Below are 15,958 nucleotides of genomic sequence, written 5' to 3' on the forward strand. Positions count from 1 at the left end.
TTGGCTCAGAATTATCCATCTTGAGCATATTTGGATTCTTTCCAGCCTTTCCAACCCTTCCCCAAAACTAAATTCATGCATAGGGGAGTCTGGTTGCATCAGAAATGAACTTACAGATCAAGACTTTGTAGCTGGGGCACCTGGGTGGCTCAGTCAGTTAAGGGCCTGACTCTTGGTTTTGGCTCAGGCCATGATCTCATGGTTCATGAGTTCGAGCCCTGCATTGGACTCCGTGCTGATGGTGTGGAGCCTGCTTGGGATTCTCTCTCCATCTCTCCCTCTCTCTTTGCCCCTCCCCTGCTCATCTCTCGCTCTCTCTCAAAATAAATAAATTAAAAAAAATTTTTTTTTAATCTAAAACAAAAAAAGACTTTGTAGCTCATCCCTAAGGCATCCTTCCAGACAGGCACAAGATTGGTAAGGAGATGAGCTCCCTCCAGAACATGATACTGAAATGGCAGCTAACAGGACTCCCTCCTTCTGGAGAGTCCTCGCTGCCTTCTGTGTGAGATGAAGGGTTGCTCGCTCCCTCCCTCAAGCACATTTGATGACTGGCCTGCAGGCACAATTTTATGATCTAAAATGTGCCCAGACGGATCTAAATGTATCCTTATCCTCTCTCCGGTGGGTCCTGTCCACAGCTAGAGATGAGCAAGAAATAGCCTACAACGGCCAAGCCATTCCATTTTGCATGCCTCTGCTGAGGAAGAACTGGTAGAGAACAGAGAAGCACTAAATCAGGAGCTCTTGAAGACCACACTCCCTTCCCGTGTAAGGAAAGCAGAGGCCAGAAGTAAGATCGCGTGAGGAAGGCCATGGAAGGCTGCTGAACGAAACTTACATGCAACTTAGCAGGTTATGAAGCAGAAGGGGTCATTTCTGCAGTCGCTATGCTATTGCTATAACATCTCAAAATCACCTACCCGCTTGGCGATGTGAGAACGGTCATTTCAGTTCTAATCTTGGTGTCAAGGATTTAATATCAAACAAGGAGACACGTTGCCTCTGCTGCCGGTCTTGGACAAGCACACGAGGGACTCAGGGAAATGGCCCTCCTCCTTCAGGCTGGAGTGGGTTCAAGCAGATCTCAACCTCTGGAATTTTTAAGTTGTGGGACCTTTCCCGGTGAACTACTATTTTAATGTCACTGTTCTGGGAGGCAGGCAAATTCAAGGCAAAAGAGTACACTCAATCACAGACACAGTGACGATGCAAATATTTAGGACTGGTACTTAAGTCTGTTATTTCCTGATAGTTGGCCAGTAGGTTTCCATTTCTTTTTTATAAAATAAGAAGATGCTGGGGTGCCTGGGTGGCTCAGTCGGTTAAGTCCCTGCCTTTGCCTCAGATCATGATCTCACAGTTCATAGGTTCAAGCCCTATCTCAGGCTCTGTGCTGACAGCTCAGAGCCTGGAGCCTGCTTCAGATTCTGTGTCTTCCTCTCTCTCTGCCCCTCCTCTGCTTTGCTCTCTCTCTCCCAAAAATAAATAAACTTAAAAAAATTTTTTTTAAATAAGATGCTTACTTTATCATTCACACACACAAAATTATATACAAACAACACACAAACTGCTTAGAATGCACATATTCTTTGGTTTACTCATCAAAATAGCAAATAACAAAATAGCAAAAACCTTATAGTTAAATAAAAAAGTGACATTCTTTATTTACCTATCAAACCTTATTAAACATTGAAATGCCTTTTATTTCCATTCTCACATGCCACAGCAATATGCTTTCCTCCTTTTTGGCCCTTATCCCCCTACATTATTTTGACGGGCTCCTCTCTAAAATAAAGATTATTGTAACTGTCTTAATACCACTTAACTTTTACAGGAACCACCTAGATTTTCCTCTGTGACTCTCACATCGAAAATGGGTACTAAAAATAGAGATGCCACCAGCACATTTTCAAGAATTACCACGTTTCGGATGTAGCACTGTTGGTACTAAAAAACAGGACTCAACTCCAGAAGCGTATTCGTATAGCAGACATTATTCGTGATGTCACATACAGTTGGTTCCTACAATACTGACTTCAGAGAAGCCGTTTTTCAATTTTTCTGAGGGTTCCCTTTGACCGCCTTAATTCTTGAGTGTCTTAATTCTCCATGAAGACTTAATTCTTGAACGTCAGTGACACAATCTTTAATGCAAGAATGTTTAACCAAAGGTAAACTCGCAAATGAAATTGTTTCAAAAGGAAAAATGAGAGCGAGAGAAAGACCTCGGCTTCTTAACAGAGGTACGTACACATAGTAAGGAATAATAGTGAATCAAAATACATAACTATACACGTTAGAAATATCCAATGTGCTATTAATTGCCCTAAAATAGATGTCTTGAGGTTCAGAGCCATACATATTCATCTTTGTATGACTCTATATTTGCATCATACACTTTTCCCACGATCTGTCAACCATTAGGGAGCCTTTCACCAGAATTTTTGGCACTATGCTTTTCTTCCAATAAAACAAGCCACATAAGACATTACCACTAACGTCTACCAACCGAATTGGCCAATGTCTTTCTGAACCATGTGTAATCTTAAAAAAAAAAAAAAAAAAAAAAAAAAATTCTTTTTTCCTTCATACATCAGCAGTGCTCCATTTTCAAATAAATCACGAGCAGTCAGTCTTCGCTCATACGCTCAAATGTTCTCCTCATCCAGCATTTTGTTCACGCCGTCACAGAGTTTTTGTAGGTGGGGCTTGAAATTTCCAAAGGGGTTATATAAGGCAGCTAAAAAATCGCAATCTGAGAAATGGTCGAAGACGTTATTAACCCGTCCGTGTGACTTGGCAGTGAGGTGACGCTGGATGATCTGGTGCAGCAGCTCTCTGCATTCATTCAGCAGCCGGGATAACACGTTGCGGTCAAAGGTGTACTCCACCTGATGGAAGCTGACCACGGTCATGGCGAGCTGGTGAACCTTCTTCTTAAATTTCTCCATCAGTGCCAGCTCATCTTGATTAAACTGGTTGTTCCTGTAGAGAATGGCCAGCTTGATGACTGTTTTGATGAGGTTCTTGATGATCTTCTCCGCCTCTTTCTTGTTCTGGGTGTACTCTTTGGTCACTCGGTAGAGCTCATCCAGGACTTCGCTGCTCGTGTCGTCGATGAGGGTGGTGGCGATGGATTTGGACACCATTTTCCCCAAGATCTTCTTCTGCGCCTGCACGGCCAGGTTTTTGGAATTGAAGACATCTGTGGCCACTGAAAGGAAGCAAATTACAACACAGATATTAAGGACTACTTTCCTTCTCATTTGCCCATGGTGTGGTTGCCTCCCATCCGCTGACGTTTGTTTCCGTTCAGAAAAGAACGAAAGATCTCACTACACTTCTGGGCGCTCACGAAATGAACGGGTTGCCGTGCATAATCTTTAAGGTCTCTTGCAACTCAAGTGTTTTATGCCTTTGGCTATACACTCACTACTTGGTTTAGCAGTTGAAGGGGGCAACCTTTCCAAAGATAACTTTTTCTGATTATAAAAATGGTACGTCTCATGAACCAGTTTTTACACAATTTCCCCCCAATTTAATTTTATAAGAAACCCCTCAAAATATAAAATTAACCCCGCAACTGTCCTCTGGGCACCAGTCACCAAGAACAATTAATTTTTTTTTAATCTTTATTTATTTTTGTGAGAGAGACAGAGTGCAAGCGGGGGAGGAACAGGGAGAGAGGGAGACCCAGAACCCGAAGCAGGCTCCAGGCCATCAGCACAGAGCCCGACACGGGGCCCGAAGTCACGAACCACAAGATCATGACCTGAGTCGAAGTCGCCCGCTTAACCGACTGAGCCACCCAGGCGCCCCTCGCCAAGAACAGTTTAAAGAGCCCCCTTTACATGTAAAGAAGGATAAAGAGCAAAGCCACACTGAGGAAAGTAGCAAATTCATGGAAGCAAATCAAAAGGAGAGCCCTGTTTTAAACTTCAGCTGCAAAAAGTCAAATTTCCTGAGATGCTGGCCCGCCCCTACCAGTTTGGTGATCCTAAGGGCCCTGAGTTTCAACTTCCAGGCGTTGAGTCTTAGAAAAGAATATTCCTTGGAGGGCTCATTGTCACTTGCTGTTTCTGATGATCGGCCATTGTTCGTTCCCTTTAAACGTTTACACATCGTTTATACATTATGAGGAAATAACTACACTTTTATGAGCTAATGAAATGGACTCCATGAATAACATGGAGCTTTGAAAAAGCTGATGCTTAGAGTTTGCTTTTGAAATGATCATAACTGAATTTGACAGGGAACACATAACAATAGTTGTGCATATTAACTATTAATGAAACACTGTATTATGCTCCCAGCTTACAGCCGGTCAGTGAAAATGCTCAGTACATGTTTACTCCTCAAACCAAGTTTAGTCTTTCACCTAAATAGTCAGGGCATCAGTGATACACAATTATTTCTAGTGTGGACAGGCTAGGGGCAGAAAGCAAAAAGGCGGCCACTCCCTAATCCAGGCTGGAAGGGTATATAAGAAGAGTGTCTCTCTCAGTATGGCACTGCCACGTTAGATGTGACATTTGGGCCAGCTCTGGGATATATTCTAGGCGGCATGAAGTGGTTCGTAATCACTAGAACGTCTCTTATAAATACACAGGGCCATAAGTCCTGAAAGAAAGCCTTCACTGAACGAGAAGCAGTGCCTTCACCAATGTCGATATTTAAACGTCTGAAACATGATCTGAAACTGTGGAAGAAGAAGTGAAATATATTTTGAGAAAGAAAAGGAAAGTGAAAAAGCATGCGAAACAGCCAGTATGTGAAGGTTTCCAAGTTGTGTTATATTCTCATCAGTTAAGCCCAGTTCTATTCCTAAAGGTTTGCAAAAGTGTGTACGAGTTAATCTACATTAAATAATTTGCATCGAAATAAATGCCACACATGTAGTTAATATTACCACATCAAGACCAGCGACCACCTTCCATGACAGAATTTATGGTATGGACCTTCAACAAATAAACCTGATTTATACAGGAAGGGATAGCCCCCAAACTTCAGATCCATAGCAAATAACAGGATTTCAGAAACTTATTTTATGTGAAGTAGAAAGGTTATTCTGTGTTTAATCCTCAGGATGTGACCCAGGCTACCTCTGTGGGATTTACTGCAATGTCTATTTGATGGAAACAGTGTATATGACTCAATCACTGGAACCAGAGAGAGAGGAGTAAAAATCCTCTGCCCCCCCCCTTTCTCTAAGACTGGACTTAGAAGTTTGCACCTCCTCTGAGCTACTTTGCTTATTAAATGTAAATGTGCCATTTGATGTCAAACATAAAGAGCAAAACTCTGTGATGTAGCACTTGAACCTCCCACAAGAGAAAGTGTGAAAAGCAAGGTCATTGCCAGCAGAGCAAAATTGCTCCCCATTTGTTACTTTGGTAACAAAGTCTCAACCGAGACAGCAAAGCTGAGTTCTGAGGCTTTCCTAGTTGCCCCAGAGGAACTGCAAGCCCTGTTCTAGAAACACAGCAGCCACTTCCTACTTTCATTTTATTCTTTGGGTTATAGCCAGCTCAGTCCTCTCTTAAAGGGAGGCTGAAGCTCGTTTTCCCCCGTCCCGTGCAGGGCAGACAGGCACACAGTGGATTTCCGTTCTAGCATTAGTGAAGGCTTCTTTGGAGCCAACTGGGGTTGTGGCTGAGAGCTGCTGGCCAGGGCTGTGTGGTCTGTGATCATGAAATAGGATTTTTTACCCCCTTGCAAATTAATTGCCTTTAGCTATTCCTGCTCAGGCTCATTTGTCAGTTTCACATCCTCTTCGAGCTCCTTCAAGGCCTGGGATATCTCAGAGCTAGTCCTGGACCACGTTTTTTCTTTTGCTCTACCCTCAGCCCAGTGTGATCTCATCCACTCCTGTGGCTTCAGATACCACCCAGGTGCCAGCAACTCCCACACTTATAACTCACTCTGACCTCGTTCCCGGACTCATTTTGCAAATGCATTCAGGGCTTTCCTTACTCTGGGCTGTTTTGCAGCCATTTCAAATGCACCACGTCTAAAACCGAATCCTTGATTCCCTGGGTGGCCCCGAAGTGTTCCTCCTTCATTCTTTTCTATCTTCACAAAAAGCATCACTTGCATCCCTTTGCTCAAGTCGGCGGTCTGGCTGTCATGCGCCATACCATCCTCTCTCTAGCCCAGTCCGTTACCAAGAGCTTCCCACTCTGCCTTCCCCCACTTGCCTCCATCTCCACAGACACCAGGCTCGTCCAAACCCCTTTCCAACCTCTTCTCGTGCAGCAGTCAGAGCTTTTGAAAATGGAAATTAGGAACAGATGCTGACCTCAAGTCTTTGCTGACCATCACACTCCCTTGTTTCTGAAATCCTCCTCATTTGCCTACATTGTGGTTGTCTGCCTCTGTCCTCCCTAGAACCCAAGCTCTTTGAGAGATAAGGTGATACACGCATATACACGGGTGCCTGGTGTATGGAGCTTCTGGTAGAAGCAGAAGCCGATTTGCCCTCCCTCCCTTCACTCCACTGAGATACTTCCCTATGAAAACAGGGTGGCCTGTAAAACGAGGGTTTTAAATACATATGTGAAGGGTTGTTTGTTTGTTTGTTTGTTTTAGAAGCTAGAACAAAACAGGTATTTATTTTACCTAGCTCACCAGGTGGTTTTCTTCTCTTGCTTTCAAGAGTGTGGTTTCTCTCACCGCCATCAATCACTCTTTTTAAAAGAGAACAGATCTGCTGTGCACAATGAGAAAACACCGCAGGACAATCAAACAAATATTTAGCATAAAAGCCAAGGCAATGGTTCTCACTTGCATCTGCTACATCTGGCTACTGAGGAAGATTAGACACAGGGCCACTTCTTCCTCTGAAGGGATCTATGTTTAAATGGGTAAGAGGGATGGACCAAAGGTACGTACTGGGAAGCAGCTAAGAGGTGAAAGGAGGTGTTCTCACAGGAGAAGGCGCTGAAAATATGGTTTCAATGTTTTATCAAGATGAATTCGCCTGTGTTTGAAAATATACGTGTACATCTTCGTCTAATGAAAAATGATGCCTTGGGACACCTGGGTGGCTCAGTCAGTTAAGCGTCTGACTCTTGGTTTCAGCTGAGGTCATATCATGCTTCATGGGGTCAAGCCCCGCATCGGGCTCTGCTCTGATAGCATGCAGTCTGCTTGGGATTCTCTCTCTCCCTCTCTCTCTGTCCCTTCCCCACTTGCTCTCTCTGTTTCTCTTTCAAAATGAATAAACAAACTTAAAAAAAAAAGAAAAAGAAAAAGAAAAAGAATGGGAGACTGGGTGGCTCAGTCGGTTGAGCATCCAACTTTGGCTCAGGTCAAGATCTCAGTATGTGGGTTCAAACCCTGTATCGGGCTCTCTGCTGTCAGCACAGAGCCCAGTTTGGATCCTGGACCCCCCTCTCTACCCCTCCTCCACTCTCTCTCTCAAAATAAATAAATGTGAAAAAAGAAAAAGAAAAACAATGCCATATATCAAAAACATACAAAGGACTGACACTATTAAGACTGTTGCATAGTAAGGGGTGTAAATGTTATTTTATACCTACTTCTCTTTCTGCCCTTCCTCTATATCGCTGTATTTCCTTTCTTGGTTTAACAACATCAACCATTTCAGCAATGTTTGCTGTAAAGCAAAGTGATATTCAGGGAATCCTGGTTTTAGCATCAACAGTTAAAAATTTGGAGATAAACATTGATGGTAAAAATATACTGACCCCTCTAGGGAAGGAGAAAAAAGTGCTTGAAAGGCAAAAATAAAAACAAAACTTTTCATAAGATTTAACTAATGAAAACCCATAGTTTTCTGAAATTAACAAAAGTTCCCCATAACATTATTCCAACTGAGAAATTGCTAACACAGTAAAGCGCCCAACTAACTTTACAACCTCACTAGCAAATAAATAATTTCTTCACCTATCCAATTTGTTATACTTGGAACTTTTAAGCAGTGACTACAGATGTACATGTATGCCATTTCTAATTCCCGCCTAGTTAAAATGCGATCCTGTGGGCCCAGTCTTAGGAAAGATGGAAAAGAAAACAATTTAGAGAGCATGTCTGGCTGTTGTGGGCTGTTAATAAAAGTTCTTTAAACAAATATATAAAACCTTAGCTCTCTTGCACCTGAATAACTCCAAGTCTAAATGGGACTTAGTAAAAAGCACTGGGATAGGGAAGTGGCCACAATAAGTGGTACACAGTGTCACAAGAAGTCAACAGGCTAAGAGTGGACCTCCCTCCGCTGGGATCTGGGAGCACTCCAGGGAACAATCGAGGAATGACTGGAATGGTTGGTGAGGTATCTGTGACACCAGCCTCTGCACTCAAAAAATCCCAAAGGGGGAAACAGAAAGAAAGAAAAGAAAGGGCAGGGTTGGGGAAACGGTGGGGTGCGGGGGGGCGGGGGGGGAAGGGTCCCAGGGAGCAGAAGCCACCAAGATTCCCACTCTCAGAAGGGGCTGCCCCTGTGGAGGGACCATGACTGTAAACTCGAGGCAACATTGCCCAGAGAGAAAGGGTCAAGCGCCAGGCACCTTAACCGGCACGTCAGCTTTCGGTCACATGGACAGAGGCCCTGACACGAATCAGTACATCTAGGGTCCTTCACCCGAAACTAACCGCAAATTCTGGTATCTATGCATCTTCCTGACTCCAAGGGGCTAAACGCCAAGAGTATGCACCATCATGCAGACAGGCTAACTCATTTACTCTGGGTCTCCTACCACTTCCAAAAGAGTACATGGTCACTTTAAAAGTGAGGGTGCCTGGGTGGCTCAGTCAGTTAAGTGTCCGACTTCAACTCAGGTCATGATCTCATGGTTCGTGGGTTCCAGTCCCGCATGGGGCTCTCTGCTGTCAGCACACAGCCCACTTGGGATTCTCTGTCCCTGTCTCTCTCTGCCACTCACCCCCCCTCAAATAAATAAACATTAAAAAAAATTAAAAGGTAACATGATAAAGAAGACAAATGCAAGGGAAAATGAGCCAAAAAAGGGAAAAAACAAAAAAACAAAAACAACACTGGGTGGCTTTTCAGTGGAGAGCCAGCAACCATAAAGCACCCTGTCCCAGATTCCTTTTTTCGTTCTGCACTCAGATACTTTACAACTCCGTAAGTTGTAGAAGACGGGTAGTATTGTAAATGACTCTTGTCCATAGACATACAAATACATTTTGTCAAGTGGAGGCACAACTGATAATTCATTTTCTCGTTTGCCTGTGTTGTCCTGGGGATTCTCCTGAACCAATCATAAGGGCTTACTGGTTCCTCATTCATTAGCGAGCTCTGTAAAATCTTTGGCGTGCCCATTTTGTATTTGTTGGAGAGTCAGGAGTTTACCTTCTTTTTTTGTTGTTGTTGTTGTTTTATTTTATTTTTGAGAAAGAGAGAGAGAGAGAAAGAGCGAGTGAGCAAGCAGGTGAGGGGCACAGAGAGAGGGAGACACAGAATCCAAAGCAGGCTCCAGGCTCTGAGCTGTCAGCACAGAGCCTGATGCGGGACTCGAACTCACAAACTGTGAGTTCATGACCTGAGCCAAAGTCAGACACTTAACCGACTGAGCCACCCAGGTGCCCCAGGATTTTACCATCTTAAAGAAAACCTTCATTACATATTAGAATTTTTGCATCAAAACCACTTAAAATAGAAAAATGGCAGCGTAAACCTCTAGCATACTAGAGAGAATTACTATACATTTCCTGTGGCAAGTTATTCTGTCAAGGGCCTTGAAAAGAAGAGTGTACTTATAAAAGCTCAAATATTCTATAATAATGGTTCCAGAACTGCCCTACTGCTCAGGGATACAGCTGAGACTCAGTTTCCCCACCCACAAGATAAGAATCATGATGCCCGCTTCTCGGGATTGTTCCAAAATTAATGGACATAGACCCCATGGCAGTATCTTCCACAATGCCTGGCACAGAACAGCCTTCCCCATAGGTTCAACAATCTAAATAAACTCCGAGTGCATTCTGTTGCTTTCGAATACTGAATCACATTTGGTCAAAATTAATCAACTCCTTCTGGAAGAAATATGTAGCTGAGAAATGCAAAATACCAGATGATTGTGTGAAAACAGAGACTTCAGAGACCTCAGTTAATAACAACTCACATTTTCTTTGCTATGATGACATTTAAAAAAAATCTAACAAATATTAAAACTTCATCAGGGAATTTCTCTTTATTTTAAGGTGTTAAATCTCTTGTTAGAAAGGACTTTGATAGATAGTGCCAGGGTATTCTGTCCAGAAAAAAACTGGTCAATGGAGAACAGAAGTGAAGGCTACCACAAAGAAACAAGAGGAGAAATGGCGTCAACACCCTCGCAAAGTTGTGCAACAGGGAACAGATGCAGAGGAAATGGACCAAATATAAAGCCAAAGTGAAAACCCATAACAGCCAAAAAGATTACCCCAGAGAGTCACAGTATCTCACTGGGAGCTCGTGAAGCCTCCCAGACAACCTGACACCCAAAGGCAGGGCAGCATAAAAGGAGACAGAAGGCTCAAGGTCAAGAGTCTTGGGTTGTAAACTTGAGTGTCATTTAATTCCTTGAACCTCAGTTTTCTCATCTGCTAAGTGGGACATCATTTCAAGGTAGCATGGCTTGAGTGAGATTTAATGAGTTACGAATTTGAAAACACCCACCAGCATGCCAGGCTCATGATCACAAATGAATACAGAGCCTTGTCCCCTTATACTTCATATCATTTGAAATGGAGGAGCAGGGATTCAAACCCAATGTTTACGCACACTGTGTTCTTTCTACTCGTATCTCCCTATGTTCCCTATTTTCCAAATTTGTAGGCAAAAGAAATTATGTCCTGAAGAAAACACTCTGAAGCCTTTCCCTGTGTGATCTTGGGCTATTTTTCTTGCTTTAATTCTGGAACCCCTTCATCATGACTTTCGGATCCACTCTGTGTCTTTTATTCCTGCGGCTTAGTTTTATGAAGATTTTAAAATTGAAATTGTAATTTCCTGAGTCTCAACCCCTTTAACTTCATATTAGACTTCATCTCTGCCCCTCTGCAGAGATGAATTTGCTGCAGGAGTCATGTGATGCCTTGACTGCTTTCTGCAGGGCATCAACTGGCCAAGGATCACCAGTACCAGGATTGGAAGAAAGTCTGGTGATATTTATATGAAGTAGATCCCAAAGAATGTCAGTATTGTAAATATTAGTACAGAAGACACAAGAATAGAATGAATTTTGTGGCTACCCAAAGTCAGAGTGAGAGGTTTACGATCATGAGAACCCACTGGCTAGCCAGCATATTTGGAGCATTTACTCCACGATCCCCAGAACTGCCCCAAATCTGCATTGTCCCATTGAAGCTTCAGAACGATTTGCAGAGAGAGGTTGTTATTGCCCCCATTTTACAGATAAAGTAACCAAGGTCCAGAGAAATTAAGTTACTTTCTCAAGGCCATACGGTTAGTAAGTGGAAGAGATGAGCTTGAACTCAGATATGCCCGACTCTAGGCTATTGTCTCAAGAATTACATTATACTACATGAGATTTTGTTTTTCTTAATGTTTATTTAGTTTTGAGAGACAGAACACGTGCAAGCAGAAAAGGAACAGAGAGAGAGGGAGACAGAGGATCTGAAGCCGCTTCACACTGACGGCAGAGAGCCTGATGTGGGGCTTGAACTCGTGAAGTGTGAGGTCATGACCTGAGTCACCCAGGGCACCCCTACAAGAGCTTTGAAAAAGAGACTTCTTGGGGCACCTGGGTGGCTCAGTTGGCTGAGCATCCGACTTCGGCTGAGGTCATGATCTCGCTGTTGGTGAGTTCAAGTCCCACATCAGGCTCTGTGCTGACAGCTCAGAGCCTGGAGCCTGCTTCGGATTCTGTGTCTCCCTCTCTCTGCCCCTCCCCCGCTTGTGTTCTGTCTCTCTGTCTCTCAAAAATACATAAACATTAAAAAAAATTTTTTTTTAAAAGAGACTTCTTGAAGGTATAGGAAGACCTAATATATTTAGCTAAGTAAAGGGAAAGGAAAGGAAAGGAGAGGAAAGGAGAGGAGAGGAGAGGAGAGGAGAGGAGAGGAGAGGAGAGGAAAGGAAAGGAAAGGAAAGGAAAGGAAAGGAAAGGAAAGGAAAGGAAAGGAAAGGAAAGGAAAGGAAAGGAAAGGAAAGGAAAAGAGTGGACAGGAAACGAAAGAAAACAAAACCACAAGACCAGTTCTCCTTGGGGGAAGGAAATAAAATTCCATATAAAGGAGATCAACCCAGTTGGGCTTGAAATAGCTTGTATTTTCAGGGAAAATCCTGAGCAGTTTTTACACATTCTAAAATATAATTGTATAAAACAAAGAAATGCTTACATTGTTCAAAAGCCAGAATTTAAATATATTAAGTGAAAAGTCTCTCCCTGTTTTGCCACCCACAGCACAGTCCGAACCCCCAACTCCTGATTCCCAGAGGCAACAAGTATTCTTAGATTTCTGGTATCCTTTCAGAGTTGGGTTTTTTCCCTGCATAGATAAACAGATACATGAATAGATACTGTGTAGTGTGAAGAAATCTTACAGGCATGCAATGCTTATGAAACACAACTTAAAAATTTTTTTAATGTTTTTATTTATTTTTGAAAGAGAGAGAGAGAGAGACAGAGCATGAGCTGGTGAGAGAGAGAGAGAGGGGCGGGGGGGTGGCGGGGGGAGACACAGAATCCGAAGCAGGCCCCAGGCTCTGAGCTGTCAGCACAGAACCCCACGCAGGGCTTGAACTCATGAACCGTGAGATCAAGACCTGAGCCGAAGTTGGACACTTAACAGACTGAACCACCCAGGCACCCCAAGGAATACTTTTGAGTGAGGGCAGACAAACTGTGTAAGTGTCCACAGTTCCGTGTAAGACTCTGATACACAATGGTAAGATGCTAGAGGCACATGGCTGTTACCTTTGCTTCTTCCTAAACAGGCAAAAGCACTAAGAATCATGCAGTGAGGGATGAGAAGGTAGTGAGTGTGAAACATAGGACTTTATTTAATGGGAACAAATGTCATGAGTAGGGTAATCACAGTTTATCATCCACATGAAATACCTGTGAAAAGAGCACTATAGGTAATTACACCACGACAAGAGATCTGGGACTATCCCAGGGAAGTAAGTGTTCACTGAAGACTACCCAAGCACTTAAGCACCAAAGACACTCCAGACTAAATAAGAAAGGGCTGGGGCGCCTGGGAGGCTCAGTCTATTAATCCTCCCACTTAGGCTCAGGTCATGATCTATCGAGGTCTGTGGGTTCCAGCCCTGTGTCAGGCTCTGTGCTGACAGCTCAGAGCCTGGAGCCTGCTTCAGATTCTGTCTGTCTGTCTGTCTGTCTGTCTCTCTCTCTCTCTCTCTCTCTGCCCCTTCCACGATTGCTCGCTCTCTGAAAAATAAACAAACATTTAAAAATGTCTTACAGGGAACAAAATTCTTTCTGGTTAAGTTTGGGAAACGTTGTATATATACTAAGATATCCTCTGGGATGCGCAAAGAGCGGTAATAATATTAAAGTCTGGAGGATGCGTGCAGTCAAGGAACACTTTATCTACTCAAATTTTCCAAATTAATTATACCAAGGACCCACTAACAAATTTGTAGGATAAGGTCACTGAAAATTACTGGCTACGAAATTGACTTGGAGTCTGGTTATCCCTCTGGAATGGATTCACAGTGGTCTTGTGCAAATAGCAGAGGGCAAGACAGGCAGTCAGGCAAAACCAGACAATGTGAGCACGGACTCCAGAGTCATACTGTCTGGGTCAGAAGTCTGGCTCTGCCACTGAGTGCCATGTCCCTAGGGCAAATTACTTCACCTCTCTATGCCTCTGTTTCCTCATTTGCAAATGAGGACCCCTAAGGTTTTTATGAGGATATAATGAGAATGAGCCATATAAAGTGAGAAGATCAACCCAAAGACCTGAATCATTCCACAATACTTCTGGTGAGTGTTTATAATATATCAGATACTGTGGTTTCAGTGATAAATAACACGCTCCCTTCTCCCCAGGCACGCACATGGAGTGGGGGTGGGGGGCCACAATGCACCACGATCAGTTCTCCAATTGGAGCGTGTAGGCATGCAACAGGAGCAGAGGGGACATTAATTTTGCTGGGTGGCATGATGCAGGGACGCTAGGTTTGTGAAAGGCATCACAAAAGAAGGCTGACCCAAAATATTGACCTGGAAGGAAAATAAGATTCTGCCTTACAGAAATAAACATGACCATATTCCAGAGCTGATCTATAGAACTCCCACCCTTCTGGGAAGGGGATGAACAAGTCTGCCCAGCAGCATACCTACATGTCAGAAGCCCAAAGATAGGTGTAGGCCCTAGACATTTTAGAAAAACTTAAAACACAAGCTATGTATAACACGCGTGTTGTCAAAGCCAGAAAAACTCACCACTCCAAATTGTTCTGTTTTCAAGAGGGCCCTGGCAGGGAGAAGACGCGTACCGTAGGTATCTGAGGCAGCACTGTGACACAGGCCGCTTGCATCAGAAGAATCTGGAGGCCTCTTAGAAGTACCAGCTGCCATGGGGCGCCTGGGTGGCTCAGTCGGTTAAGTGTCTGACTTCGACTCAGGTCACGATCTCACGGTTTGTGAGTCCACGCCCTGCATCAGGCTCTGTGCTGACAGCTCGGAGCCTGGAGCTGCTTCAGGTTCTGTGTCTCCCTCTCTTTCTCTCTCTCTCACCAGTTCATATGTGGTCTCTCTCTCAAAAATAAACGCTAAAAAAAATTGAAGAAAAAAAAAAAGAAGTACAGACTGCCCTACCTACTGACTCAGAATTCTGAGGACTACTGTCTAAGAAGTTGCATTTTATGAGGCAGCCTATGTGGTTTGCATGTATGAGCACTAACGTGTCCTCCCAGAATGTTATACTTCAAAATGTTCAAACCGACGGACTTTGGTCACAAAGGCATACTCCAAGTAGATCATGAGTGGATTTAACTCCCTCTCAAAAAAGTTTTGCCAAAAAACAGATGTGAACTTGTACACCCAATCCAGAGAAAAAAGAATTTTTAAGTTTATTTATTTACTTTGGGGGGGGGGGTGGGGAGGGGTGGAGAGAATCCCAAGCAGGCTCTGCATTGTCAGCATGGAGCCCAACGTGGGGCTCGAACTCACAAACTGTGAGATCATGACCAGAGCCGGAATCAAGAATCAAATGCTTAATTGACTGAACCACCCAGGCGCCCCTAAAAAAAATGTTTTAAGAATAGCGCTTATTACATTAAAGCCTCAAAGAATTTTGATAATGTATCCAAGAGAACAGAAAAGTTAGTGTCTCTTACATGATACTTAAACCAAAACTTGGACAGGGCCTAACTCTATTACTCATACCAGTTTGAAATGAAATAAAAATGTCCTACAAGCATTTATACAAAACTGACTTTAGTGAACTGTTCTTTTCAATTAAACGAATGCTTCCTTATTAATTATGTTGGATTAAGATATGTTATGTTTCTCTCGAAGACTTTTCAATTAAGCTGGGTTTATTTACATTTTCTTGAGGACACGAAACCTTTCCACTATTGATATAATCCAATCTTCTGCCGGAATATAGAGAAAAGTCCTCTGAATCAGCTCCATGGTTTTTCTACCCTTTTCCACCCCTCAAGCTCTACCCCACGAGAGGCCCTGACCCCTGATGAATATGTAGACACACACAGAGCTCAGAAAACCAGTAACAGATTTTAAACTCTAGCACACAGGAGTGCAGTTGTATTCCTGAGCCAGCCCCTAAAACTGGCATCAGCAGCCAACATACCCTTTCTGGTCTCATCAGGTTATTCCTGGTTGAATAATAAGGACCAGCAGACAACAAAATGATAGCTGACATTTGTGTAGCGCTCAACAGTTTGCAAGATATTTTCCACAGTAACGATTTTTATGTTTATGAAAGTTTTCTGGTTTGGTCCTTATTACTGGACCCTGACGCGACCAGATGA

General features: G+C 43.3%; 1 protein-coding gene across 7 annotated transcripts in view; it reads right to left on the reverse strand.

The window, feature by feature from the left end:
- Positions 1-1,574: 1,574 nt before the first annotated feature.
- TNFAIP8 (TNF alpha induced protein 8) overlaps positions 1,575-15,958 on the reverse strand; it is a 131,403-nt gene continuing 117,019 nt past the window's right edge. For all 7 annotated transcript variants that reach the window (XM_019469582.2, XM_019469581.2, XM_019469580.2 and 4 more), the window contains exon 2: positions 1,575-3,217. In XM_019469582.2, coding sequence (XP_019325127.1) covers positions 2,652-3,217 — 566 coding nt within the window. In that variant the 3' untranslated portion in view covers positions 1,575-2,651. The remainder of the gene's footprint in view (positions 3,218-15,958) is intronic.

The sequence above is a fragment of the Panthera pardus genome, unplaced genomic scaffold (genome assembly GCF_024362965.1).
Source record: "Panthera pardus isolate Hobbes unplaced genomic scaffold, ASM2436296v1 HiC_scaffold_2, whole genome shotgun sequence".
In the NCBI taxonomy this organism is placed as follows: domain Eukaryota; kingdom Metazoa; phylum Chordata; class Mammalia; order Carnivora; family Felidae; genus Panthera; species Panthera pardus.